The sequence below is a fragment of the Malus domestica genome, chromosome 03, assembly GCF_042453785.1.
Source record: "Malus domestica chromosome 03, GDT2T_hap1".
Classification (NCBI taxonomy): domain Eukaryota; kingdom Viridiplantae; phylum Streptophyta; class Magnoliopsida; order Rosales; family Rosaceae; genus Malus; species Malus domestica.
The window spans coordinates 10,752,299-10,779,814 of NC_091663.1; the positions used below are offsets into that span (position 1 = coordinate 10,752,299).

At 40.6% G+C, this 27,516-nt stretch overlaps 1 protein-coding gene across 3 annotated transcripts; it reads right to left on the reverse strand.

The window, feature by feature from the left end:
* Positions 1–11,097: 11,097 nt before the first annotated feature.
* Positions 11,098–17,396, reverse strand: LOC103423052 (uncharacterized). Of its 3 annotated transcripts, none has more exons than XM_008361129.4 (15): positions 17,253–17,396; positions 16,766–16,929; positions 16,537–16,645; positions 16,337–16,459; positions 15,040–15,144; positions 14,585–14,668; positions 14,379–14,494; positions 14,134–14,235; positions 13,910–14,023; positions 13,720–13,776; positions 13,232–13,298; positions 13,024–13,077; positions 12,445–12,519; positions 11,891–11,926; positions 11,098–11,565 (listed from the first exon to the last, which is right to left on the reverse strand). In XM_008361129.4, exons 2-15 carry the CDS (start codon positions 16,783–16,785, stop codon positions 11,473–11,475), a joined length of 1,155 nt encoding a protein of 384 aa, XP_008359351.3. In that variant the 5' UTR covers positions 16,786–16,929; positions 17,253–17,396; the 3' UTR covers positions 11,098–11,472. The 3 variants fall into 3 exon arrangements, with proteins under 3 accessions (XP_008359351.3, XP_008359345.3, XP_028955650.2); XM_008361123.4 differs by having other exon boundaries at positions 11,879–11,926; XM_029099817.2 differs by having other exon boundaries at positions 11,879–11,926; positions 16,766–16,905; positions 17,253–17,393.
* Positions 17,397–27,516: the final 10,120 nt, after the last annotated feature.

The following is a 27,516-nucleotide window of genomic DNA, read 5'->3' on the forward strand; positions in this document are numbered from 1 at the left end:
TTCTCTCCTACTGAAATGCTCCTGCTTTTCTCTCCAGCAGGATCCCCCCCCCAAATTCTCAGCCTTCGCCGCCGACTCCTTCCTCTGGTTGGAGTCGGCCGACTTTTCCTTGCTGCTCCCCCTTTTCTTGTCCTCTCTAGCCCATTTCCCTCGCCCTCTGGTCATCATTCTCCACCCTTTTCTCTCCTGCTACAACCCAACCCACTACCCATACCCTCAAGTCCTCCCTCTTCCCCTATCACGCCTTCCCTCCTCTGTTTTTTTTCCTGCGGTGCTTTTTTTTCTGTTTTCATTTTGGCTCTCTTTGAGCTTTGTCTCAGTTCGTTTGAGCTTTGTCTCAATTATCTGAGCTTGTCTCAGATCGAAACCTGTAGACACCTTCCTGCTCCAATGTTTCCTTCCGTCGTGAGTCCACAACTACCAACCCCTGCTTCTCAGCCCCGGGTGCTTATCATCGGTGACGTGCTTGGGTTTTGGGTGGCTGTTAAAGTGCTTTTTGCACTATTTGGTAGGATTATGGGAGCATTCACAACGCTGGTTGCTCGCTCACCCCTATTTTCCTTTGATCCGGTTGCTGTTTTTGGTTCAATTTTTTGTGGTGGTGGCCTTCCGATGGAGGCGTGTCAAATTTGGTGATGGCTGTTGGTTTCCTCTTTATTATTAGGGTTTCTGTTGTCATTTAGCTATGCCTTTTCGGCTTTGTGTTGTATTTACTTTTTCTTGCTGAGCTTGTATTTCGGTTGTGAGATGTCTTTTGGACTCTCTTTTCCTTGTACTAGTCTCTTTGTTTAATGGAAAAGTATCTTAGTTTGTCCAAAAAAAAAAAAAGTCTTCAGGTCCTCCTTAAATAGATATATTTGACATAAGCTCATCTTCCTACTGTAGTTTGATCCTCACGCTTGAGTGTGAATGGCTGTCATGATGTCCTCAGCTCTAACATCGCTGATTCCACTGCTTAGAGCAACGGTAGCATTGTCAGGTGAAAAGCAGGTGAGTCTTCTGATAAAAAGGTTCTCAGTTGGGATTCCAACTTTGATTCCGTATTCGCCTTATCCACTCTTTACTGCAATTCAGTCATCCCAGATACTATGTAGTAGTCTTCGATTCTAGTTTGTGAACAAGAATTTGAAAAGAAAGCACACAAAAAGGTTAGATAGATAGTTAATTAACCATGCTTAATTCCTGTTGATGCACAAAACCGGATGGTCTTGGTACAACGTAAATCATGATACTGTTGACCTTAAAAACTACCAAGCCTACGTGGCGCGCAGACCGAGTAATCTATAAGCTAACTATATCCTTCGGTTGAATGCGGGGCGTGCTAACTCATCGGCCGAGCTCGGCCGAGGAGTAAAATTTGTTGATGTTGCGTTGGGTGCGCGACTGACTTCTGCGTCTCGCGATTACGACCGAGGAAGGAACACGTCTCAGCCACTTGGGTTCTCGAACCTGAAGACAAGGCTACTATTCTTATGAAGTTCACAAATCGTCACCGTCAGATTCGGTCATAGTGATGGTATTCGTCAGAGTAGACTCATGCCGAATCGACACCAAAATGTAAGGGCACAAATACTCAAAGCGGATATATGTCTTAACAATAAACGTGGTTCGGCCGCCAAAATGCCGAACTCTAAATCCCACTTGAGAGTATCCAATCATAAACTAACTCGGCATGCAATGTGCCGAGCCTAATAAACTGTAACACCTCACTTCGCCGAGAAGGCTAATGAGATGACCTCGATCAATAAGGATTCGAAAATCCTTCTCGATCGAGACTTGGATAGATAACCAGTCACCCTCGACGCAGTGTTATCTATGCCGACTGAAGATGTTGTGAGACTGGCTGGTTCTACGGTGACAGTGTTATTTATGTCGACTGAAGATATCACCGGTTGCCTTCACAATGCTGTTTATCCAAACTAAATGTGTGTTGGCGAAAAAAGAAAAGGAAAAAATCTCAAGGTTGTTGAGAGAATTTGCGCATGGCAGTTGTGTGTTGAATTGGAGAGGTCTTGAACGATGCACAGCCTCCTCTATTTATAGCACCAAGTACTTTCTGAATCGAGTTAAAACCCCACTCGGATTAGGATTTCTTCTTCTAATCAAACACCGCCTCGACCAGTCCTATTTTCACTATGACTTTGACGCCAGTCCTTTATCAAGCCGGATTCACTTCTATCCATATCTTGCCGAGACTCCTTATTGCGCCAGGATTCAATTATTCGTCTCTCAGCATGACTTGACCAACCTAGGTAAGGAAGCCCATGAACTAAACGGTCCACGATAACCTTTCCATAAGGCATTCCGGGTCGAGAATCCATCTCGGCCCAAACCAATATTTTGGGCCCAAACAGATACTAATTGAAGTGATGGAATTCAAAATCTGTAACAAAAGTTTTGATGTAATATGTTAAAAAACATTAAAGCTATTTGATTTGTTAGGGAATTACAATAGTTAATGACACTAATTATAGAATATTGGCCAATTGTCCCTTATGTTGTAACTCCATATTTATGTTTATGTTTATATCTTTAAGATGTAACCATAGAGTATAAGATACTCACTTGTATATTTATATTTATGTTTATGTTTATTCTTGTGGCCAAGGGATCCGACAATATGGGTTAGTTATTTTGATACATTTAGCCTGATTGTTAAACCAACTACAATTCGAATCGTGCTCAGTCTTGCAGTTAGAGACAAAACTAGTTTTAGGGTTTCAATCTATTTCTCTGTATTATTCTTCTCCCTCTTGGAGGTAATATATATATCAATCACATCTCTTGTAGTACAAATAATAATTAATGACTCTTAACTAAACTAGGAAATACAATAATAAGAATTATATTCCTAATCAAACTAGGGCTCACGCTGACACTCCCCCTCAAGTTGGTGCATAGATATTGCCCAAGTCCAACTTGCCGAGTGAGTCCTGAAATCTTCCAGCGGAAACTGAGTGTGTTAGAACATCTGCTAACTGCTCTTCCATGCTTATAAACGAAATATCAACCAGCTTAATATCCAACTTTTCTTTTATGAAGTGCCTATTTACCTCAACATGCTTGGTCCTATCATGATGTACTGGGTTGTTAGCTATCTCCCTTGCTGCTTGGTTATCACAGTACAAAATAGGTTCCTTAGGCTTGAATCCTATTTTAGTAAGTAGAATCTGAAGCCACAAAAGCTCACAAATACCAAGTGCCATGCCCCTGTATTCGGCCTCCGCTAATGATCTCACTACCACATTATGTTTCTTACTCCTCTAAGTCACAAGATTACCAGCAACAAACATAAAATAACCTGATGTAGACCTATCAGTAATATTTCTAACCCAATTTGCATTGGTATATCCTTTCATCCCCTATGTGTCTATGCTTTCTGTACATTAACCCTTTTCCAAGAGTCCATTTCAGGTAACTGAGAATCCGCATTAAAACCGCCATGCGATCCTCACTAGGTGCATGCATGAATTGACTTACTACAATTACCGCATAAATAATATTAGGTCGTGTAAGTGACAAGTAAATCAATCTTCCAACTAACCGCTGATACCTTTCTTTATTTGTCGGGACTTGATCCTGATATATCGCAAGATGATGATTATGCATAATCGGGGTATCCATTGGTTTACATGCCAGTTTTTGATAACAAATCTAACACATACTTACGTTGTGATAAATATATGCCTTCTCGAGACCTAGCAACTTGAATTCCTAGGAAGTATTTGAGTCCTCCTAGATCTTTCATCTCAAACTCGGAGGACAAGTACCCCTGGAGCCATTCAATCTCCTTTGTATCATCTTCTGTGACAATCATATCATCCACATATACAATAAGTAAGGTCACTTTGCCATCATTACGCTTGATGAACAAAGTATGATCTGAGTTCCCTTGTCGGTATCCATACTTCTTCATAGTTTGAGTGAATTTCCCGAACCAAGCTCTCGACGATCGTTTCAACCCATATAATGCATTCTAAAGTCTGCACATTTTTCCACTGGAGTTCTCAGTGCCATATCCTGGTGGAAAATCCATATATACCTCTTCCTTTAAATCTTCGTGCAAAAAGGCATTTTTCACATCAAACTGTCTTAGTGGCCAATCCAGGTTAGCGGCAAGAGATAACAAAACTCTAATTGTATTCATTTTTGCAATTGGAGCAAATTTTTCCTAATAGTCAACACTAAAGGTTTGTGTATAGCCTTTGGCTACCAATCTTACCTTGTATCTATTGATCGTCCCATCCGCCTTATGTTTGATGGTAAATACCCATTTGCATCCCACATATTTTTTTCCATTGGGGAGTGTGACCATACTCCATGTTTTGTTCTTTTGTAACACCTCTATCTCAATTTGCATTGCCTCTCTTCACCTCGGATCTCTCAAGGCTTCTTCCACTTTGGTAGGTATTTTAATTGTTTCCATTTGTTGAACGAGTGCACAATATTTTGATGAAAGTCGATGAGTGGATACATAATTTACAATAGGGTACCACATTTTTCCCTCTGGAGAGTACCTGTTCGGTGGTTTTCCTTGATTTTGCCGAGGAGGTAACACATAAGATGATTTAACAGTATTTGAGTGAGAACTTATCTCAGGGATATCCGTTGGACCTTGGACGCGTACTTGAGGAGTATGAGAGGGGTTGACATGTTCTTCTTCATTGTTACTGCTCATTTGTTCATTTAATTTTGGAGCTACAATCATCAAACCAGGCCCACTTGGGCCAACATCAATTATTCCCACATTCGGGGCAACTAGTGTCTCTAATCCAGGCCCATTTGGGCCAAAGCGCATATTATCCCACTCAGTGCAACTGCATGCTAAAAATTCGTAGTAGTGGTGGATTTATAAAGCCCACATGGGTTGTCACAATTTGAGCTCTCACAAGGCCCACATGAGGTGGCACAGGTTGGGCATTAAAATGGCCCATAATTTTCATGATTTGTCCATGCAGCAGGTGTAACAGGGCTATTGCTATCTAAGCTGCAAAGCCCACTTGGGCTGACATAGTTTTCTACATGGAAACTCTCCACTATATCGAACATGCCCTAATTGTCACCTAAGGTTGTCTCCCCCTGAGGAGTATGGTTGGGAGGAAAAAAATAGTTCATCTTTAGAGAAGGTAACATCCATAGTGACGTACATATGTCGAGTGAATGAATGATAACATCGATAACCCTTTTGTTGTGGACTAAACCCAAGGAACACACATCGTACCGCACATGGATCATGTTTGCTTTGTTGATTTTTGTGGACATGCATGTATGCCACGGACCAAAAAACTCATGGTTTGAGATGAAGGGTGGAAAGAAGTGAAACATGATTAGCAAGCACAACCAAAGGAGTTCTAAAAGAGAGAACACACAACGACATTCGGTTCATGAGATAAATGGCATAAGTTACGATGTCGGCCTAGTAAGTCTTAGGTGCACACGCACCAATAAGGAGGGAACGAGTAATCTCAAGTATGTGTCGATTCTTTCGCTCAGCTACTCCATGTTGTTGAGGGGTTTGAGGGCAAGTAGTTTCATGGAGAATGCCATTTTCTTTGAAAAACTAAGACAGATTCTGATTAAGATATTCACCACCATTGTCGGACCGAAGTACTTTAACTGATAGCGAATATAGAGTGTAAATCATATGATAAAACATTTTGAAGATGCCACCCACATCACTCTTATTTTCATGAGGTACAACCAAGTCATCCTAGTGCAGTCATCAACGAATGTTACAAACCAACGCACTTCATGCTGAGTAGTAATCGGAGATGGTCCCCACACATTAGAATGAACTAACTCAAAAAGAATAGTTCGTCTATTAAAACTTGGAGAGTATGAAGCACGATGACTTTTAGCTAATGTGCAAACATTACACTGTAGAGAAGAATCTGAAATATTACTAAACAATGACGGAAGTGATTTTCGTAATTATCCAAAGGAAGCATGACTAAGACGACGATGCCACAACTAAGCAGTTTTCAACTTTTCACTATGACAACCTTGAACTTGATTAACACGGCCCTGTGCAACATTGTCAACATAGTACAACCCCCTCTTCTTAGTACTACGCCCAATGTTCGTATGAGTTCGGATATCTTGAAGTAAACAGAAAGACGAAAAAATTAGCACAACACAGTTTAATTGTTCGGTAACCTGTCCCATAGATAGTAAATGACTAGAGAGTGCAGGAACAAGTAAGCAGTTGTGTAAGGAGATAGTAGGAGTGAGTGCAATCGAACCCGCTCTTGTAACCTGGGCCACACCGCAGTTAGCAGTGACAATACTATCTCGAGGTGGATGTGTTGTAGAGTTAAAAAGAGACCGATCATAAATCATATGATCAGTAGCTCCAGAGTCAATAATCCAACTTGTGTCAAGATCAACAGATGCAATTAAGGTTATGCTCTTGTTACCTGAATTAGTGGACTGCTGTTGAGAATTAATTAAATTTAAAAGGACAGCTCTTGGCCCAAACCGTCTGGATTCGGATCAATTGTACTGCCCAAATTATGATGGTTTTCTGCTGGTGGGCTCGACATGCCCATAATCCCTGAGCTGGAGTTCCTAATGTCAGAAATTAACCTATCACTAGAGTTCCTAATGTCATAAACTGACCTAGCATGTGTGTTAGCGTGTGCTGCTAATTGCCCCGCCTGGGTTGGGCTTGATAATCAACCATGGAAGAGACTGTCTAGAAAGCTGGAGTAACTTTTGTGCCCAAGTAAAGGACATGATCAATGCGGATGATATTTGCCAGGATTTTGCCTTTGGCCTGTGGAGATTGTGGAAAAACAGAAATGACGTGGTTTTTAAAGGGATCCATCACCAGCCTTTGGTTATCTTGGAGGCCTGGAGAAAGAGTACTAGTGAGTATAAAGATAGTTTAGCGTGGAACGCTGATGATTTCAGCCCAAGGCTGCCAAAGACAAGCAAGGCTACAGCACTTAACTGCACAAAGTGGCAGAAACCAAGGTTCGGAACTATTAAAATTAACACTGACGCGGCTTGGTGTAAAGATACAATGTGTATGGGGGTGGGTTGGCTGGGGCGAGACTTCGCTGGTTTGCTCCAAGCTGTTGGTGGGTCTAGATCCGGTTTCTGTCACAGCGCAGCTGCTGCGGAAGCTTTAGCCATCAGGTATGCTTTATTGTCATGTATTGACCATGGGTTTGAGGACATTATCATCGAATCTGATGCAAGTACGATTATTATGATGCTGAAGAAAGAAGTGTTGGTCGATTTTAGTATCGAATGCATTCTCGGCGACATTGAGGTTCTAGCGCAAAAGCTGAGGTCTGTCTCTTTTGCTTTTGTGCCTAGAGAGGGCAATCGTGCTGCTCACTCGGTGGCTAAGTATGCCTTTAAGGAGGGACGATCTTTCTCTTGGGATTGTATTGGCCCTGAATTCCTGTTTAATCTCCTTGCTAAGGATGTAAACCTATCTATTCGTCTTTAATATATCTCTATCTTTGGAAAAAAAAAAAAAAAAGAGACTGTCGGCACTTTAGAGTCTAGGTTGGCAGCGTCCCTTGCTTCAAGACATTGGACTTAAGTTTTCCAAGGTTTTGTTGCTTTCTAAACCTTTCCAAGCAACAATGTCTCTTGCTTCGAGACACTTGAAAAAAAAGTCTCTTTTTGGATTTTGGGGACTTGCAGCCACGATAAGGCTGCAAAATTGTTTCTTTTGGTTTTCAAAGATTTGCAGCATCTGTAAGGAGAAATATTCATGATCGAAACCTGCTCTGATATTAAGATAAAATTAATTTTAAGGTTTTAATCTATTTCTCCGTATTATTCTTCTTTCTCTTGATGGTAATATATATATATATATATATATATATATATTTATATCTATCAATCACATCTTTTATAGTACAAATAATAATTAATGACTCCCAAGGAATTAAATATCGATATTATCGGCGAAATATCGCCGATAATATCGTTTTTTTCCAACAACGATATTTTCAGAGTATTCCAATTGATTATCGTGATAATATCGCGATATTATCGATAATATCGCGATATTATCAATAATATCGATAATATCGCTCTCTCTCCGTCGTCGGAACGGCAGCCGAGCTCCGTCGTCGCAGCTGCCAAGATCTGCGCCTTTCTCTGCCAAGATCTGCGCCTCTCACAGGTGGTGATGGTGCTCGCTGGAGTGTGCGCCACGGTGGAGGTCACGATGTCATCCGCCATTCTCGCAGAGGCTGCAGAGAGAAGACTGATGATGTGTGATGATGGTGGTGTCGTCCTCGAGCTGCTCGAGTCGAGCAGATGGTGCTGCTCGAGTCGAGCAGATGGTGCTGCTGCTGTGTGTGTGTGGTCACGGCAAGAGAGGGAGAGAGGTAAGAGGATTTTGAGAGAAAGAGAGAGAGACAGTGCAGAGAAGAGAGAGAGAGAGTCGAAGTGAGAGAGAAGGAAATGGCTTGGTCCCTGGTGTGGATTTGCACTTTGAAGTGTGTCTGTGCGTGTGTGTGTGTAGAAGTGTGTGTGTGTGGAAAGGAAAGAAATAATAGAAAATGAGGGAGTGGGGTGTGTTTGTGCGTGTGTGTGTGTGGAAAGGAAAGAAATAATAGAAAATGAGGGAGGTAGTACATCCCACGTGAAGAAGGAAGAAAGGTAGTAGAGATTTGATGGGTGCGGCAGTATGTAATTAGGGTAGATTTAAAAACTAAAATATGAGTTTTACTTGAAAGTTGTAGTAAATCATTATATATAAATGATTATGTTGTGTTTAATTTTTTTTCATTAATTACTATATATTTTATTCACTCACAGTGTTTGTCAGCTCGCTGTATAATCAACTTAAATCAGTTATATCCATCATGTAATGCATTTTCTTCCAATTTTTTGTGATAAACTAATAGATAATTGACTAAATAAACATCCTGCAAAGTTTCAATAAAAATTTCCAAGTTTTTCTTACAATTTCCGTGGTTTCCATTTATTTTTATCGATATCGATATTATCCCGATATTTCCATCGATATTTCCGTGTTTTCGGACTACCGATATTTCCGATATTACCGATATTTTCTTCCTTGATGACTCCTAACCAAACTAGGAAATACAATAATAACAATTATATTCCTAATCAAACTAGGGCTCACGCCAACCGTTAGTTCCGGATGGTCAATTCGTCAACTCGATGTCCAATATGTTTTTCTCCATGGCGACTTATCTGAGGAAGTTTATATGAAACAACCTCCTGGATTTGTTGATCCAAGCCGACCCAATCACGTCTGCAAACTTCAAGGCTATATATGGTCTTAAACAAGTACATCATGCTTGGTTTCAATGTTTTAGCCCATTCTTGATTTGTGTTGGTTTTACTCAAAGCCGCTCTGATGATTTCATGTTTGTATATCACGATCAGTTTCATAAGATGATTTTGCTCCTCTATGTTGTCGACATCGTGCTTAGAGGTAGCAGCCAGTCCTATTTACAAGCTTTTATCAATACATTGGGCACTGAATTTGACATCAAGGACCTTGGCCGACTCCATTATTTTCTTGGTATTGAGGTTACATATGAGAAATGTTATGTTCATCTTAATCGGGCCAAATATGCTCTTGACGTCCTTCAACGCAATAAGATGTTGGCTTGTAAACTCATCTCTACACCCATGTCATCTAAGGGCAGCCTCTCCCGCACTCATGGTACTCCCTTGCCAGACCCCACCCCATATCGACATATTGTAGGTGCTCTCCAATATCTCACTTTGACTTTCCTGACATTTCGTATGTTGTACAACATGTTTCTCAGTTCATTGGATCTCCCACTGATGTTCACTATGAAGCAGTCAAATGCATCCTACATTATCTCAAGGGTACACATGGACATGGTCTCCCTATTCGTTGTTCTACGGATTCCTCATTTCTCATTGCCTATTCGGATGCGGATTAGGCAAGTTGTCCTGATACTCGTCGGTCCACTATTGGGTATTGTATCTTTTTCAGACCTAATTTAATTTCCTGGAGTGCAAAGAAGCAACGTATTGTTTCACGTTCCAGTGTCGAAGCTAAGTTCCGAGCCTTAGCCTATGCATGGGTAGATACTATATGGATTCAAGGTCTTCTACATGAACTGTGGCATCCTCTCACACATCCAATGATTCTTAATTGTGACAATTTAGCTGCCACATATCTTGTTGCCAATCCTGTTTTCCATGCCCTCACCAAACACATAGTTATTGATTACCACTTTGTTCGAGAACATGTCACTTTGGGCAATCACCGGGTCCGCTTCATCTCTTCTACTCATCAACTAGCAAATGTTTTTACCAAGGGATTGTTTACTGATCATTTTGGGCGTTGTCTGTTATGTTGTAACTCCATATTTATGTTTATGTTTGTCTTTAAGATGTAACCGTAGAGTATTAGCTACTTACTTGTGTGTATATATATACACACACTGTATATTGATGCTGTAATAATCAAGGAAAATCAGTTTCTACATGAATAAGAATATATACTATGATTGCTATCAATTAACAAAATTTTCTGTCAAACAAAAAAAGTTGAAAAAACGATTGAGTCATCTATTCACAATTCAACAAAAATATCATTAAGGTAATTTTGCACAAAAAGAATTTTACTTTTTTTTCTTTCTCTTCGCGTACTGTTAATCCATAGATACAGGCTCAAAGGACTGAAATTAAGATATAGTATAAACTTCAAGTTATCCAATGATTAGTATAAACTTCAAGTTATCCAAGAATTAAGATCTAGTTCCCTATTTCTTTAATCGTCTATTGATTTCTGCAAACAAATTTATTGATGGCGTTCCTACTTTTTGTTTCCAATTAAATTTACTCAGAGTTTCATAATTGACGTATTGTAGCTAAATTTTAAAATTTTACACTTTACTTTTGATTTGCACCCAGAATAAACGTTCTTACTCGCTAGTTCGACCTTAAAATTGGTTTTAAAAAATCGTTTGGTTTACCAAAGCTTAAACATTTTGATCTCCAAACTAATGCTAAATGCGTAAACATCTAAAAAATAAATTAGATCTTCAACACCCGATTCTTATCGATATGATCAGCCTTTGAACCCAGTCACAGTTTAGAGAAGAAGGAAAAGCAACAAGCCACAGAAATTGATGTGCTGCATTGTATATCAATAGTTTTAACTCCATAATCCATACAAAACTGGAATGCAACTCCCTTTGCAGACCACAATTCCCTCGGTGAAAGAAACTGGTAAGGTAAAATTTCTGTACCTTGGTGACAAAGAACAAGGTAGAAACTCGACTCTATTGATCTCAGGCAGGCTAAATTTCTCTCCTCTTATAAACTAACAACGTTTAAGATACATCTCAGCAACGGGAGAAAATATTACAGTAGGATTTTGGACTCTTCAACGCACCCCCTTTGTGGCCGAGCGAAAAACATGTACAAAATGAGACGGGGGATGTGTTGGGGTGGGGGTGGAGGCTTTTGTGTAACGGGATAAACGTATAATTACCCCTTTCCTTTCTTAGAAAGGTATGCCTGGTCTGCGCCGAGGAGGCGAGCCTGGAATTCAGCCCACTCATTTTTGCACCTTGTTCTCACCTGCATGAGGAACCAGCCAAAGAAAAGTAACAAGTCAGTTACAATCACAAAAGTTTTTAGTTTTTCCCCCACAATTATGAATGCAACCATGCAACGATTTGGAGGCAGAAGAAAGTATGAAGAAATGGTTAATTTACTACTCCAGTAAATATATCGAATGGAAGCCGATAAAATCATGGGCTGTTATAGTCTACATGGTCATAACCATATGAAAAAAATCTATTGCAAATAATCAAGAACGCGGCTAAACTTATATAAAGGTAAAAAGAAAAAAGAGAAAAAGCATAGAACGTATAATAGGATCTTATTTTACCATATCACGTACCCCTTCCCATGGAGCTTTTCCATCCTCCTGATTTCCCTGAAAATTGATGATGATTTAAGAAGGATCAAGATTAATAGGTTCTTTTATTACAGCAATAAGACAAGTGTTTGACATAATTTCACGACTACAACAAAAACATGTAGCTACAAAATGATATGATAACCTCCACCTTGTGCTAATGGTCTTTCAAGGTAGAGAATTGCCTTGTTAACAACTTAAAAATAGAAAACTTATCGAGAATAATCTCACATCAGAAAAAGTGCTAACACCATCGCATCAAAAGCTTTGAACTATTATGCTTCCCCGTCAACACCTATTTCTATTCTTGTATAAGATAATGATTAACCAGATATCAACCCTTTCAATTTTCATATAATATTCTAAACCTAACCAAATCAAGACACATCCCTTGCTTACTTTTACCATTCCCCTATACAGGACAGGAGACATCTATGTATGATTTTTGTTTTGGTCATAGTCCATGTACGATATGAACATAAATGTGCCTATACATATGGATTATCTATCTAGAAACGATACCAATGATCACTTACCTGGCCCCCAAGAGAAGGAATTACTTGATGAACAATCCACTGTGAATCAACTACACCAATCTTTTCATGAGCAGGCTGGAGAGACAAAAAAGAGGTTAGGCATAATCCTGTTGACTAATATTTCATACTTGTACTTTAAGCATTTAGTTAGTTATCATTTGGACTGGTATACAGTTGTCACTCATTTTCAAGTTCCTTGGTTTTGAGTCTTTTGACACATGCTCAACAACAAACCAACAATTGCCACCTTAGTCTCAGTATGTTATTTCCTCGTTTTAAGGAAATCCTCTGCAGATACTAAATGAAAACTAACCTTTGAACTTTCAAGGGAAAGAAGTAAGACTATCACTGAAGGCTAAACAAAGTTGGTCTTTTCCTTTTAAGTAGTTTTCAATTAGTGAAAATGGAGAGGAGCAAAATACAATTAAATGGAACTGTGAGCTAGCAGGCATCATCAAATGCAGGTTTTGGAAGTGAGCAATTGAAACATAACCAGCAATATAAAGCAAACAACATAGCTGCAAAAACCATAAAAAGATAATACGAAGAGAGGAGCAATAAAATGCAAAAACTGCTAACCTCTACACATCTTCTGAGAGCAAAATCCAATCCCCATCCATGCACTAAATCATTCTACAAGTACACAACAACGCATTTCATTATCAGTTGCAGGGAATCCTTGAAAAGATAAAACGATCGTTCAAAAGAGAAGATCGTATGGTCTGCAAGATCTTGTAACTGACTACGTATGAATAGCTGAGCCAGAAATTACAACTATACACCATACTTGGATCATATGCCATGCGCAACGCCAAGCTTCCCGCGAAAAGACAGGGGCCATTATTTCCACAAATCTGAACACCCAGATGGAAGTGTGAAACTGTTAGAATCATTCTGACTATAGCTTGAGACCAGAACTAAAGGAAAACAAATTTCCTCCTTTTCCAATTACTGAATCTGCCTTAAAGCTAAAATTGTTTATTCAATCTTGCGAAAAGCATAACCATACTAACAAGCACACCCTCCGAACAACTTAGTAAACTTAGACTGAATACAGCTCATGTTCAAAATTGACCATGTTAATTTAAATTTTTTTCTAGAAGCACCCAAGATATTTGCACATTGTTTGAGAACAAGCAAACTTACACAATCTTAGACAGTTAGAACCATATGCATGCACACAACAACATACATGTCCACACACAAGCATGCTCAAGGTACATGAGAGAGAGAGAGAGAGAGAGAGAGAGAGAGAGAGAGAGAGAGAGATCATACGCAGCACAAGGAGGAAGATGTGGGTCACTACACCAGCCTGGTTTTTCTTCTGTATCCCTGTTTATCAATCCAGACATAAGGAAATGTGGAAATAACTTCCAATACATGGCACATTTATTGCTGCATGATGATTTGAGTGTCAGTGTATAGGGGTCAATGGGTGTTGAGTGAAAGAGGAGAAAGAGAGTACTTGTGAACTTCTCTGTCACCTCTCCTCTTTGTCATCTCCCATGTCAGTCCATCATTGGGCTCAAGACCCGGTTGAGAGATCTCCAAACCATATTTCTTGACCATCTGTATATACCTGGTAATCATGCGGAACATCAATCGGAGAATAAGGTAAAAGGGAATGAGAAGAAAACATGAATGGATAAAGTAAGACCAGAAACCATGATTGTTGAAAAAATAACGTACTTCTCTGCATTGAAATGTTCTACTCCCAAATCTTCATCCCAAATGAAAATATATTCATAAGCTGCCACGACATCAGGATGCAAAAATCTCTTTGCATACCACCTGCAAAACAATGGAAAGTATGACAACTGGCCGCAAAAGATCAATTCCGAAATGACAATGCAATAAGAAAAAAGACTGCAACTAGTTTAAATTTTGAAAAGCTTGTTAATTGAAAAAAGTCACATAGCACCATTGAGACTTACCATTTTGCTTGTCTCTTCACACTAACATGAATTGCCCTCTTTGACCACTCAAACTCCTCCCACTCACTAGTCCGGCCATCATAGTGAAAAAGCAATATTGTGAAGTTCTCGGAGAACTACCAAATGTAAGACCGAACCTCAGTATTCTTGAAAATCAAATCAATAAATAAAGAGAAAAAAAGAAAGGGGATAGCACATTTTTCAACCTTTTTAATGGCTGCATCAATATTCATTTTCTGATTTATACCAACAGTAAATGATACCAAATACTTTGGCGTTACTTTCAGATCCTGCAGAGTTCAAGATTGTCAATTAAAAGAAGTTTTTCAGACCAAGATTATTAAGCAACATGCACAATCATAACGGCCTCCAAGGTGGAGTGTAAGAGTAGGACTACTACTGCAAGATCACGCACAGATATATCCACATACAGACTATTATATGTATGCATACAAACAAAGTTTGACAAGAAATTTCCACCATATGCCTCCAACCAATCTTTCCTTCCAATACCCATCTCCATAATCCGCCCTTTCTACTTAAACCAAACCCATGAATCCTAATTCATTCAGACATGTGAATACATCATAAATAATAAAAATAATAATGTTTTGAAAATTAAAATATACAGCTACTTTCACTATGATATCAGATATCATACCTCACTGGGTTCACCCCACAATCTCCGAATATAAAGATCAGATTGAGGAACAATAATTCTTGGGGGTAGTGTCTCCGCACCACGCGGGTTTGTTGGAACATATATCTGTCAGAAAATTAACAAAACAATATGAAAGGACTATTACTTGGAATGTAATGGACATGAATTATGGGTGAAAAAGTAGCACTATGAACAAATGTTTATGACCATGGCAATCTGGAATCCCAGGCTACACTACATGCATGCAGCAACATGCAACCACATCAATCGGAAAATGCCACCCATGCCAGAGTTCTGGGAAAGAGAAGACTGTAGTCGTTCTTTTATCCTAAACTTTTATCTTGGGTTGCAGTCAGGCCGAGATAAGCGTTGTCAATAAGACAAATTCACCACAGATGCACATACTCCTGTGAGGCCACCACCCATTATTTGTCTGAACTGATATGAAGTGGATATGATCAGGGTACAACATATGTCATCTTGCAATTCTAATCAAAATAAGGTATGATCGTGGTTTTAAAATATGATTTTAGAGCCACAGGGAGCCATTCTTCCTCTTTTCCTCACTAGCATGACAGATAAAAGATAGATATGGGTGCTTATATCTTATGTTTATTTTTTTGGTGGTGATGAAAATGAACATGATATAAGAACAAGAAATCAATAGGTATGCTATTGATTTAACTTTTTATTTAAAGATATAAATAAATATAGTATATACTATTTCTATTGCTGTCTTTGTACCCATGTTTTTGGAAATTTGCCTATTATTGTATCATACTCTGTATCGAATCTATTGTTCCAGCATAGTTTAAAATGTGTTGTTTTGACGTCTTCAAGGTTTCTACTGCTCAACAATGAAGAAGAGTCTTACCTACAAGAATAATAAGAAAAGAAAGGATTTCGTAACCCAAAATCAGTCACCTAATAGTCAACTCAATGTATGTACTTAGGATCACAAAGTCAACGAAGAATATCAGGACGAAGTGTATTTGGTCAGATAACTATTACAATATGACAGTGCAAAGACAACCATAAGCATACATCTTATTTATAAAAAGACAAATAATCCTAAATACGCAGCCATGAAAAATTGGGCATAGATGAATATTTGCAGCATCGGCCTAAACAGTTTCGGAACTGCTTATTGTAGGATTATAGACAATATTAAGCAAAACACAGATTCCGTCACCAAATTTAATATTGAATTGCCACAATTATAAAATATCTTATACAAACAACAGTAATAAAATCAACAAGAAAATACACATATTCAGAGATGGAGCACAATAAGTACCTTAGGGACACCCTCTGATCCTTCATCTTCAAGACTTTTGTTTGAAGGGGGAGGATTACTAGGTCTACGTAGTTGGGTGAAGGCTACATCAAGAGATGTTATAAGGCTTGAAGGTAACCTAATCTGTGAAATTCAAAACGAATCACACACATATACACGTCCAAATTCTATATAGCCACATACTGATGAAGGGGAATTACCTTGCTTAGAGAAACCATCGGTAATGATACACCAATAAAAAATCCAAAGACAACTCCCAAAATTGTAGTGAAAATAAGCCTGGCACTTTCATTTGATTTTTTAACCCCACTGAAAAATTCAAAAAAATCAAACAAATTCAAAAAACAAGACTAATGATGAACAGAGAGTTAATGTAACAATCTTCAGGAAGCATCGGTATTCGGGATCATCATGTTAATACACACATACCTGCGATGTACAGTGCCCATTATTGGTGTTGTGTCTGAGACTCAACTCAAAAGCTCACACTCCCAGAAAAACCTCAATTGATTCAGCAACTTCTCAGGCCAATATTGCATTCTTCTTCAACCCCACAATCTTCTATCAAACTAAAAATCCCCAAACTTTCACTCCTAAAGTTAACATAAAAAATCACAACCAAATCAATTTAATAATTTAACCCTGCTCACTTCTCATTCCTCATATCACATTCTTCATCAAACCCATAATTTACTTATATAAATATCAAAATTAATTCATATCCCAACGTTCGATTAAATAACAAAATTCAATTGCAGCATACGAGCCTAATGAAACGGGAAAATATGTTAAAAAAAAAAAAACGAACAGGAATTAAAATTCACATTCTTTTTCGTTTAATGATCAATAAATTTGGGAATCAAAAAATTCAAAAAGCACGAAGGGCATTGCGGAGATTCTATGGTTTGGAACTTACGGCGGTGGCCGGAGATCGTATCGGAGACGGAGAGAGAGAATGTAGTGGCACAGCGTCTGCAGCACCTCCCCGGCTACAGTTGTTGGTTTTACGTTTTTCTCCAGTTTTGTGTTTGATCAATTTTTTTGCCCGCTTCGCTCCTCCAGCTTTGATAAATGGACCCGGCTTATATTTATACTCTGCTTCTATGCCTGCCACGTACGTGATTTATGCATTACATTTTAATTTCGGGCAACGTACACTACATGTTTGGTGTACACTTTCCAAAATACGATGAACATGTCACATTTCTAAATCTTATTAGGTATAATTTTATAGTTGAGCAATAATGTTATGGGTTAAACAATTAATTGTGAGGGAGAAAAAAATCGGTTAGGAATCAAACTTGTATCAGGATATATATGTTGAACATCAGAGTGCGCAACGAATAAGATTAACAAAATAATAAATATTATTAAACAAATTAGAATGTCGAAACGGTTACAAAACCCTAAGATTGTAACTAACATGTTTCTCAAACTAAATTATAAGCAATATTTACAGAGAACTAAATGTCACAACCCGTCCCGAATTATTTTTAGTGATGGCATGTTTTTGTACCATACGTGACCAATCCTGAAACTACTGAGTACCGGTCAACTTTATACCATCAAGGACCCAAAAGATTTTCCCTCCAACCAGGAGGCCAATCACAGCACGACACGTGTCGACATCAGAAGCCAATCATAGCGCGACACGTGTCAACATCAGAAGCCAATCACAACACGACACGTGTCAATGTCAAAATGAAACTAGAAACTCTCTTATATAAATAGAGATAATTCTCTCACAATATTTCCTAATGTCATTTGTACTAAATCATTCACTAGTACTCACTAAAGGAGAGCTTGAACCTATGTACTAGTGTAAACCCTTCACAATTAATGAGAACTCCTCTACTTCGTGGACGTAGCCAATCTGGGTGAACCACGTACATCTTGTGTTTGCTTCCCTGTCCCTATCGATTTACATACTTATCCACACTAATGACCGGAGCAATCTAGCGAATGTCACAAACTTAACACTTTATATTGTACCAAAGTCCCCACTGATTTTGTGCATCAACATTTGGTTCCGTCTGTGGGAACGACACTTATTCCCACTCTCTTCAGCTTTGTCAAGCTGGTTTTCACCATTCGTACACTCTCTTTTGACTAGGCATCCCTCTCCATCATGGGGAGTGAAAGAAGCCATAACATAGAATGACACTCCTCTTTCACCTAGTGTGAAGTAACGAAAGAAGGAAGGAAAGAGGGTTGCTCTTCAAGCTAAAGTCGATGAGCTAGAAGCTTAGAATAACAAGATAGCAATGAAGAATGAGGTCCTCCATGAGCAGTATGAGAAGCTCTTTGAGACGCTCCACGAAACTAGACGTACTCAAACATGCGAGCTTATTGCCCTTGTGGACATCAACTATCATTTGGGTGCCCCTCAACACGGAGGGTCACCTTCCTTCGACATAGGTATCCCTGATGAGGAGCAAGCTAATCATCAAAACATTGATCAACGTGAGACTTCTCTCAACCCAGCTGCTTTACCCCGAAGCAGGAGAAGTGGAGGAAGACACCTTCTTGCAGAAGGGTTGGAAGGATCGAAAGCCGTTTATCATGACTGTCGAGACTTCCTAAAACAACGTCGAAAGAATCCCCTCCACATATGCTCGAAGATCAATGACCTAAGGGTTTTTGAAAGACCCGGTCCCCTCCCACGACCCAGGCCAGCTGCCAATCTAGTGAAGGAACGACAGGTCCCAGAGGAACATGAAGGTACATGGGACTCTGAGGTATTCCGACAGACTCGCCCTAGAAGTTAGTACGGCGAGTCCAAGGAAAAATCACACGCCCTTGCTCAAACTTTCCTACTTCCAAAAGGCGATGGAGACTTACGAAAGAAAATCCCAGTGATACATGACTCCACTCAGGACCCCCTTATCCTACGGCTCATTGAGGAAGTAAACAAGTTGAAGGTCGAATGTCAGGGCGAGATACCTGACTGGAACCAACCCAGGCCTGACCCTCTCACAAGGAGGATCCTCGACACCCCCTTCAAGCAAAGACAAAACAAAAGCTTAGTTTACAACTCTATACTAGAAGGGAAGACCCAATTGAACACCTTAACCTCTTTGAGTCCACCATGGCATATCAGATGCATATCGACGAAGAGCGATGTCTTTTCTTCCCCTCCACCCTCTCTGACGGAGCTCTAAATTGGTATTGCCATCTTCCACCTGAGACAGTAGACTCATTTGAGGAACTGAGGAAACTGTTTGTCTCTCAACATATCTTCCAGACCGATCGCTTGCATTCTGCAGATGACTTGTACACTATTCGCCAGAAGCTAGACGAGTCACTACGAGAGTATGCCGGTCGTTTCAGCCATGAGTATTCTCGCTGCGCTGAGGCAGATGACAATACCGCCCTCAAGGCCTTCACTGCAGGCCTATGTGATTGTTTCTTCAAGTACATAATCAATGCCAACACTTGAAAGACTTACTCTGAGGTGATGACACATGCTTACAACCATGCCTCCGCCGAGGCAAGGACATATCAAGGGAAACCCACCATAGCCACCCCTTATCAGCAAGTAGGGAGTGGAATCCATATCCAACCAAATGAGAAGACCTCGACTTTCCAAACGGCAGCAGTGCCTCCCCCTGCCTTACTTAATACTTTACCAAGTCAACATACATAACAATCTGAGGGCAAAAGGAAAGATTTCCATCATCACCAGTCTCATTTTAGTAAAAAGAGTAAGGGACACTACCGCGATAACCAAGGGTATCGCCATGATAATCCCCAACCCCAGGCAGTCAACACAGTGGGTCAAACACGTGTCAGGACACCCCCTACCCTGAGGTATGAGGCATACACACCTTTGAACGCCACATGCGTGGCCATTTACCCCAGCATAGCACATTTGATATCGAAGCCAAAACCGAGGCACTTGGATTACAAGCTCACGAAGAACACAGGCACATTTTGTTGCTACCACGAGCATAACGGCCATGACGGCGAGAAATGTATCACCATTCGTGATCATATTAAAGTTTTGGCACGTGAAGGAAAAATTGATCAATTCCTCATTCACCCACAAAGGGGTAACCGTAACCAACACCGGATGAATGTGATATATTCCATAAGTGGTGGCACACCCATATCTAAATCTTCCAACAGGGCCATGAAAAATAGTGAACGAGCTTTAAGGTCTGGCTACCAAATGTTTCATGTTGAAGACATTAGGGGAGGTAAGTATCAAAAGCCTAATTGGGATCCAATATGTTTATACCCTGAGGAAGAAAGAGGTATCATCTACCCTCACAACGACCCACTAATCGTGGAAGCTTATATAGCTAACTTTGAAGTACGACGAATCCTGGTAGACACGGGGGCTTCAGTCAATATCATGTTTGTTGAAGCTTTCAGGGCACTTAATGTAGCTGAACACTTGCTCGATCCCTCGATTTCTCCTCTGATAAGCTTCTCCAGTGATATCGTGCAACCTTTAGGGAGCATACACTTACCTTTCACCATTGGTACAGGCCCTTACACAGTTACCATTACCACTAACTTCCTGGTGGTTAATTGCTTAACGGCATACAATGTCATATTCGGACGCACATACATCAATGATCTCAAGGCCATGGTATCCACACATATGTTGTTGATGAAATTTCCACCCCTTATGGTAATGGTTACATCAGAGGAGATCAACTTAGTGCACGATCATGTTACAACACTTCGGTCAAGCAACATCACCTGCCTGTGCCCAAGGAAACCCTTTCTATACATGACCAAGTCATAAAGACCAGCCCAGACGAAGCCAACTTGGATCTTCAAGGTGGCAACAGTCAACCTGACGACCCTCGAGATGACTCTTTCACCCAGCAAGCACAACCCGCTGAAAAGTTGGAGAAGGTCTCTATCTCAAAAGATTATCCAGATCGCATGGTGAAGATTGGCACCACCTTGTCACCACCCATTCGGTTGGCATTGATCTCTTTTTTGCAAGAGAACACTGAGGTATTCGCCTGGTCATACGAGGACATGCTAGGCATCTCTCTCGATATCATCTGTCATTGCTTAACTATTGACCCCAAGACCAAGCCAGTGAGACAGAAGCGAAGATCTTATGATGTTGAACGGTACGAGGTAATAAAGGCAGAAGTTGAAAAACTCAAAGGCATAAGCTTCGTCCGCGAAGTCAATTATCCAATTTGGGTAGCAAATGTTGTCCTTGTTAAAAAGAATTCGACCAAGGAAAATCTCCTGCTCCAAAAGGTCTTGTGGAGAATGTGTGTCGATTACACTAACCTAAACAAAGGATGCTCGAATGATAGTTTTCCTCTTCTTTTCATAGACAGACTTATAGATTCTACGGCAGGGTGTGAACTTCTGAGCTTCATGGATGCTTACTCAGGATACAACCAAATCCTCATGAACCATCTGGACCAAGAACACACAGCCTTCACTACTGACAGGGGATTATATTGCTATAAAGTCATGCCTTCGGCCTAAAGAATGCAGGTGCAACTTATCAAATACTGGTTAATTCAATGTTCGCCGAACAGATTAGGAAGAGCATGGAAGTTTACGTTGATGATATGCTAGTCAAGAGCAAACATACTGACCAACATATCACCAACCTGTATAAAACTTTCACCATTCTGAAAAGGTATTGAATGAGGTTGAACCCCAACAAATGTGCCTTCGGCGTAGGCTCTGGCAAATTCTTAGGCTTCATGATAAGCCAACGAGGCATTAAGGCTAATCCCGAGAAGATCAAAGCAATCCTCGACATGAAGGAACCGGTAACTTCAAAAGATATCCAGAGCCTTACTATCAAGGTGGCAGCCTTAACTAGGTTCATCTCTAAGGCCACAGACAGATGTGCTCCTTTCTTCAAAGCACTTAAGGGAAGTAAGAAGTACATTACATGGACTGATGAATGTGCTGAGGCATTTAAGAACCTCAAAGACTACATGAGTAAAGCCCCTATGCTTTCCAAACCTGAGGTTGGTGACATTCTCATTATCTATCTGTCGGTATCGGCTTCAGCAGTAAGTTCCGTTCTCATTCGAAATGATGGTAATGTCGAACGGCCTGTCTACTACGCTAGCAAGGCCTTACAAGATGCAGAGACACGATACTCCAACATTGAGAAATTGGCTCTAGCATTGGTCATGTCTGCTCGAAAACTTCGCCCTTACTTCCAAGCACACTCTATCATCGTGCTTACCAATCATCCTCTTCGACAGATACTCCAAAGTCCTGACACTTCCGGGCGAATGATCAAATGGGTGATATCATTGGGTAAGTTTGACATCTCTTACCAACCAAAGCCAGCTGAGAAGGCTAAGTAGTGGCAGACTTCATCACCGACTTCACATATCCTGTTGACATTGTTTCTACGCCTAAATAAGTGATTTCATTACCCTCGGAAGCTCAGAAAATAGAACCAACAGCCCTAACATGGAGTCTATGTGTTGATGGCTCGTCCAACCAACAGGGTTGTGGAGTAGGACTAGTCCTTACGACCTCTGACAAAGTGGCAATGGAGTATGCTCTTCATTTCAAATTCAAAGCGTCGAACAATGAGGCCGAATATGAAGCCCTCATAGCAGGCTTACGTTTGGCCAAACACCTTGGGGTTAAACGAATTGATATCTTCAGTGACTCACAATGGGTGGTTAACCAGGTCACCAACAACTTTGACTCTAAGGATAGCTCTATGGCAGCATATCTGGCACAAACACAATTGTTGCTCCAGTACTTCCACTACCAGATCACCCAAATTCCTCGAGTGGCAAACAGTCATGCAGATGCTTTGGCTCGCCTCGCCTCAACGGTGGAAGATAAGATTGGGAGAAAAATTCAGGTCGAATTGTTGGCAGCACCAAGCACCATGGCTGCGGAAGTGTTCAACTTACAATAGGGGGATAGTTAGATTATCCCGATTGATAGATTTCTTGCTCATGGCATCCTTCGAAATGACAAAGTCCAAGCTAAGTAGATTCGATACAAGGCTACCCGTTACTTGAGCATTAATGACCAACTCTACAAACGGGGTTTTAACCTACCATACCTAAGATGCCTTACGCCTACAGAGGCGGAAACTGTCATTCGGGAAATACATGAGGGAGTCTACGAAGATCATGCTGGATCTCGATCCTTAGTACACAAGGCTTTTCGCCAAGGATATTACTGGTCAACACTCCACCAAGATGCAATTATTCCTCACTCCCCTCCCGAGCCGCTCACTCCTATGATCAACCCTTGGCTCTTTGGCCAATGGGGACTTGATTTGATCTGCCCAATGCCTGCAGGGAATGGCAAGGTCCGCTATGCAATCGTTGCAGTTGACTACTACACAAAGTGGGCTGAAGTAGAACCCTTGGTAACCATTACTGAGGTAAAAATAGAAGACTTCGTATGGAAGAACATCCTTTGCAAATTCGGCATTCCCAATGCGATAGTCACTGACAATGGGCGACAGTTCTACAACAATAAGTTCAAGATGTTCTGCTCTAAGTTCAACATCAACTTATGTTTTGCCTTCCCAGCTCATCCCTAGTCTAATAGACAAGTTGAAGCCATCAACAAAATAATCAAGAGAACTTTGAAAACCAGCTTGGACAAGGCTAAAGGTTGTTGGCCAGAATTTGTACCCTAAGTTCTTTGGTCATACCGCACTTTGTATCGAACATCAACAGGAGAAACCCCATTCTCACTTGCCTTTGGTACAGAGGCAGTTATCCCAGTTGAGCTTGAGCAAGCAACGTTCCGAGTCCAGAACTACGTGCAAATAAAAAATGACAAACAACTTACCCTTAACTTAGATCTAGTCGAGGAACACAGAAACCAGGCTCACTTGAAGAATGTTACCTACAAGTAGTGCATCTCCAACTACTATGACTCCAGGGTCAAACTTCGTTCTTCCAAAGTGGGGAACTGGGTATTGAAGAAAAGATTACTCTGCGACAGAGTCCCGAGTGAAGGAACAATTAGTCCAAACTGGGATGGACCGTTTGAAGTTGTTAACATCAGTCGCCCTGGCTCTTACAAGCTTAGAAGCTCCGATGGCAAGACCCTTGGCCATCCATGGAACGCTGATCACTTGAAGTACTATTACAAGTAAACTTACATTGTACAAGTGTTAAGCTTCAGCCGTTCGGCATCCTATGTAACGAAGACTATTTGGCATGAATTCAATAAAGAGGTGATTTAGACAACTTAGTCCTAATCCTCTTACATTCCTAGCAATGAAACACTCGGGTTCAAAGCTTCAACATGAATGCTTCCAACAGGAAATCAAGTCTAAGTATATGTTAACAAGACTATACAAATAAACAAACAGTACGGGACAGAACTAGTACATCCAAGTTATGGCTTATATCTAAACAAAGGATTTGCTCAAACATAGCTAGGCATTCATCAATGATAGTGCAAATACTTGGTAATTAACAACAAACTAGTACATCCAGAGTACATGGCACATGCCACACAAACAACAAACTAGTACATCCAGAGTACATGACACGAGCTACACAAACAACAAACTAGTACACCCAGAGTACATGGCACATGCCACACAAACAACAAACTAATACATCCAGAGTACATGGCACAAGCCACACAAACAACAAGCTAATACATCCAGAGTACATGGCATAAGCCACACAAACAACAAGCTAGTCCATCTAGAGTACATGGCATATGCCACACAAACAACAAACTTATACATCCAGAGTACATGGCATAAGCCACACAAACAACAAACTAGTACATCCCGAGTACATGGCACATGCCACACAAACAACAAACTAGTACATCTAGAGTACATGGCACATGCCACACAAACAACAAACTCGTACATCCATAGTACATGCAGAAAAAGAAGGCACTACGAGTCATCCTCATCTGAGGCCGAACCCTTGACAATATCACTCTGCGTTTCAACCCTATCGCCATCACCACATTCCTCAGCATCTCCAGGACCATCCTTACTCTCCTGAGACTGCTCAATGATACTAGCCTCATTATCAGAGTCATCATCACTACTAGGATCAACTACGATGACGAAGGCTTCACCCTTTTGTTGGTACTCATCTATCTCATCACGGTACTTTTGGATAATGCTTCCATTGTTGTAACGCTCAAGGACGGCCATCAATTTCTTTTTCTCAAAATTAACCGCTCGGATGCAGTGAGGTCTAAAAACATCGTGAAAGGCCTGGGAACCTAAGAACTCATGCACAACAGCATCCCTCTCAGTTGGGATACTTCTCTTCAGCCTAGAAACCTCAACCAAGGCACTATCCAACTCCTCTTTAACCTTGGAAACCTTAAGGATGGTTGTCTCCAACTGTTCCTTAGTCGTTTCCAATTGTTTCTTGAGCCTCACGTTCTTACCATTCTACCTCTTCAAATTGTCAAAGTTTTCATCCCTAAGGCGGATGGCATCAGCTAAAACTTTGCTCGTTTTTCTGGCGTCATTCACAAGTTGTTTATTCTCTTTAAACTTTACCTTGTACCGTTCGACTTCTTGTAATCTGTCATCGTACTCGGTCATGACCTACATGACAAGATAATCGTCACTACCAGGAAAAAGAGGGGAGAAAGCAAAGAAATGACAAAATAACACTTACATAAGAAGATAACCTCATCATCCTGTCACGATCTGATTCGTTCTCATTTAGCGGCTCGCCAAGCTCATCAACAGTGGATCGACGTCCTGCCGGGCAATTATTGACATACCTAAAACTACTTAGCTGCATGGCAACCTTCAAGTCCTTCCAATGAATGCTGCCAACCTCTTCCTTGTACTTTCTTTTACGGCTACAACTAGGGCCACCTTCTTGGTCAGTAGACTCCATGGTTGGAGAAAATATGGGATTGATGGTAGGAAGAGGAGGCAACAATTGTCTCTTTTCCCCTGCAACTATGGTAACATCACACCCGATGGCCTCAGCTTCAGCCTTCTTTGAGGCAGCAATCTAGAGGACCTTATCTTGCGACTTAGGTTAAGGGGTTGGTCTCACCCGGTGTTTACGAGCTCCCTTGTGAAACAAAATGTCATCTACGGGAACTAACATGGGTGATTTCCCTTTCTTGGCGTTAGTCTCCCCTTTCTTTCCCACTTTCTCCACTGAACAAGAAAAATCAAAGTAAGGAATGCAACTTTGTAAAAGAAAGAAGGGGCGAAATGAAAGACACAACTTACTTGCTCGTCTCTGGCACTCCGACACTAGGGCCTGGAAACCGTACTTTTGAAATAAGGGTCGTAGCTTGCCCAAATGTCTACCCTTTTTGGGCACCCTCAACACCTTCTCTACGTCAGCTAGCTCCCGTCCAAACAGCTTGATGGTCCCTCACATAACTGCACGAAGAAAAAATGTTAGAAGCAAGAGAAAATCACAACAAATAGCAAATAATGCAAATAATGGATACATTACAACCTACAGTCTGGAAGTGAGTAGGAACATGTCACTCAGGTGTGACACCTTTAGCATACTCCCAATCATTATAAAGAAAGCACCAACGGTTTTTCCAAGTACAGTACGTCTTTTTCTTACCAAAGACAATACGCTATCTCTGACTCCGACATGCACACTCGACATACCCAGTGCATGCTCTCATCGGGTGCATCTTATAGCAGTAGTGCCATTGATGAAAGGAAGGCTCACCTAACCACATTCCATCCAAATAATATAGAACCCGATCAAAGTATCCCAAAAACCAGGGTAGAGTTGCCCAGGCGCATATCCAATGAAAGACAGCATCCGTTGCAACCACGGGTGCAAAGGCAGCTTCACCCTTAAAGTCAATAATATCTGGGTATAGAACATAACATGACCTTTGGGTGGTTCAGAGGACAATTCTTCATGATGCACCTAACGCATTCCTAGACTACGGGGGATACTACATGACTGCTTTATGGCCTCAAGCTACTTTTCACTATCTAACAAGTTTTGCACTAAATGGTCTGTTGTGAACTTAGAGCGAAATATGGGTATGACATCACAAACAACCCCCTTACCCACGACATAAAGGAGGAAGAACCAATATTGGTTAAGGCTTGGCAATTGCGAAGATCACCCAATCTTGAATTTTTTGTACAAGACTCCAACGAAGGCCCTAAAGACTCCAACATTGCAAGCTCAAACCTAGAGTTAGAGTTAAGGGAGCTCCCATCATTAGGACTTCCAAACTCTGACATCTACAACAAA

Excerpts from the sequence above, each read along its gene's own strand:
- LOC103423052 (XM_008361123.4), bottom strand. The coding sequence starts at position 16,785 with ATGGGCACTGTACATCGCAG. Across the intron at positions 13,078-13,231 it reads GCGCATGGCATATGATCCAA|AATGATTTAGTGCATGGATG; the intron begins GTATGGTGTATA and ends GTGTACTTGTAG. Across the intron at positions 11,927-12,444 it reads TTCCTTCTCTTGGGGGCCAG|GGAAATCAGGAGGATGGAAA; the intron begins GTAAGTGATCAT and ends ATCAATTTTCAG.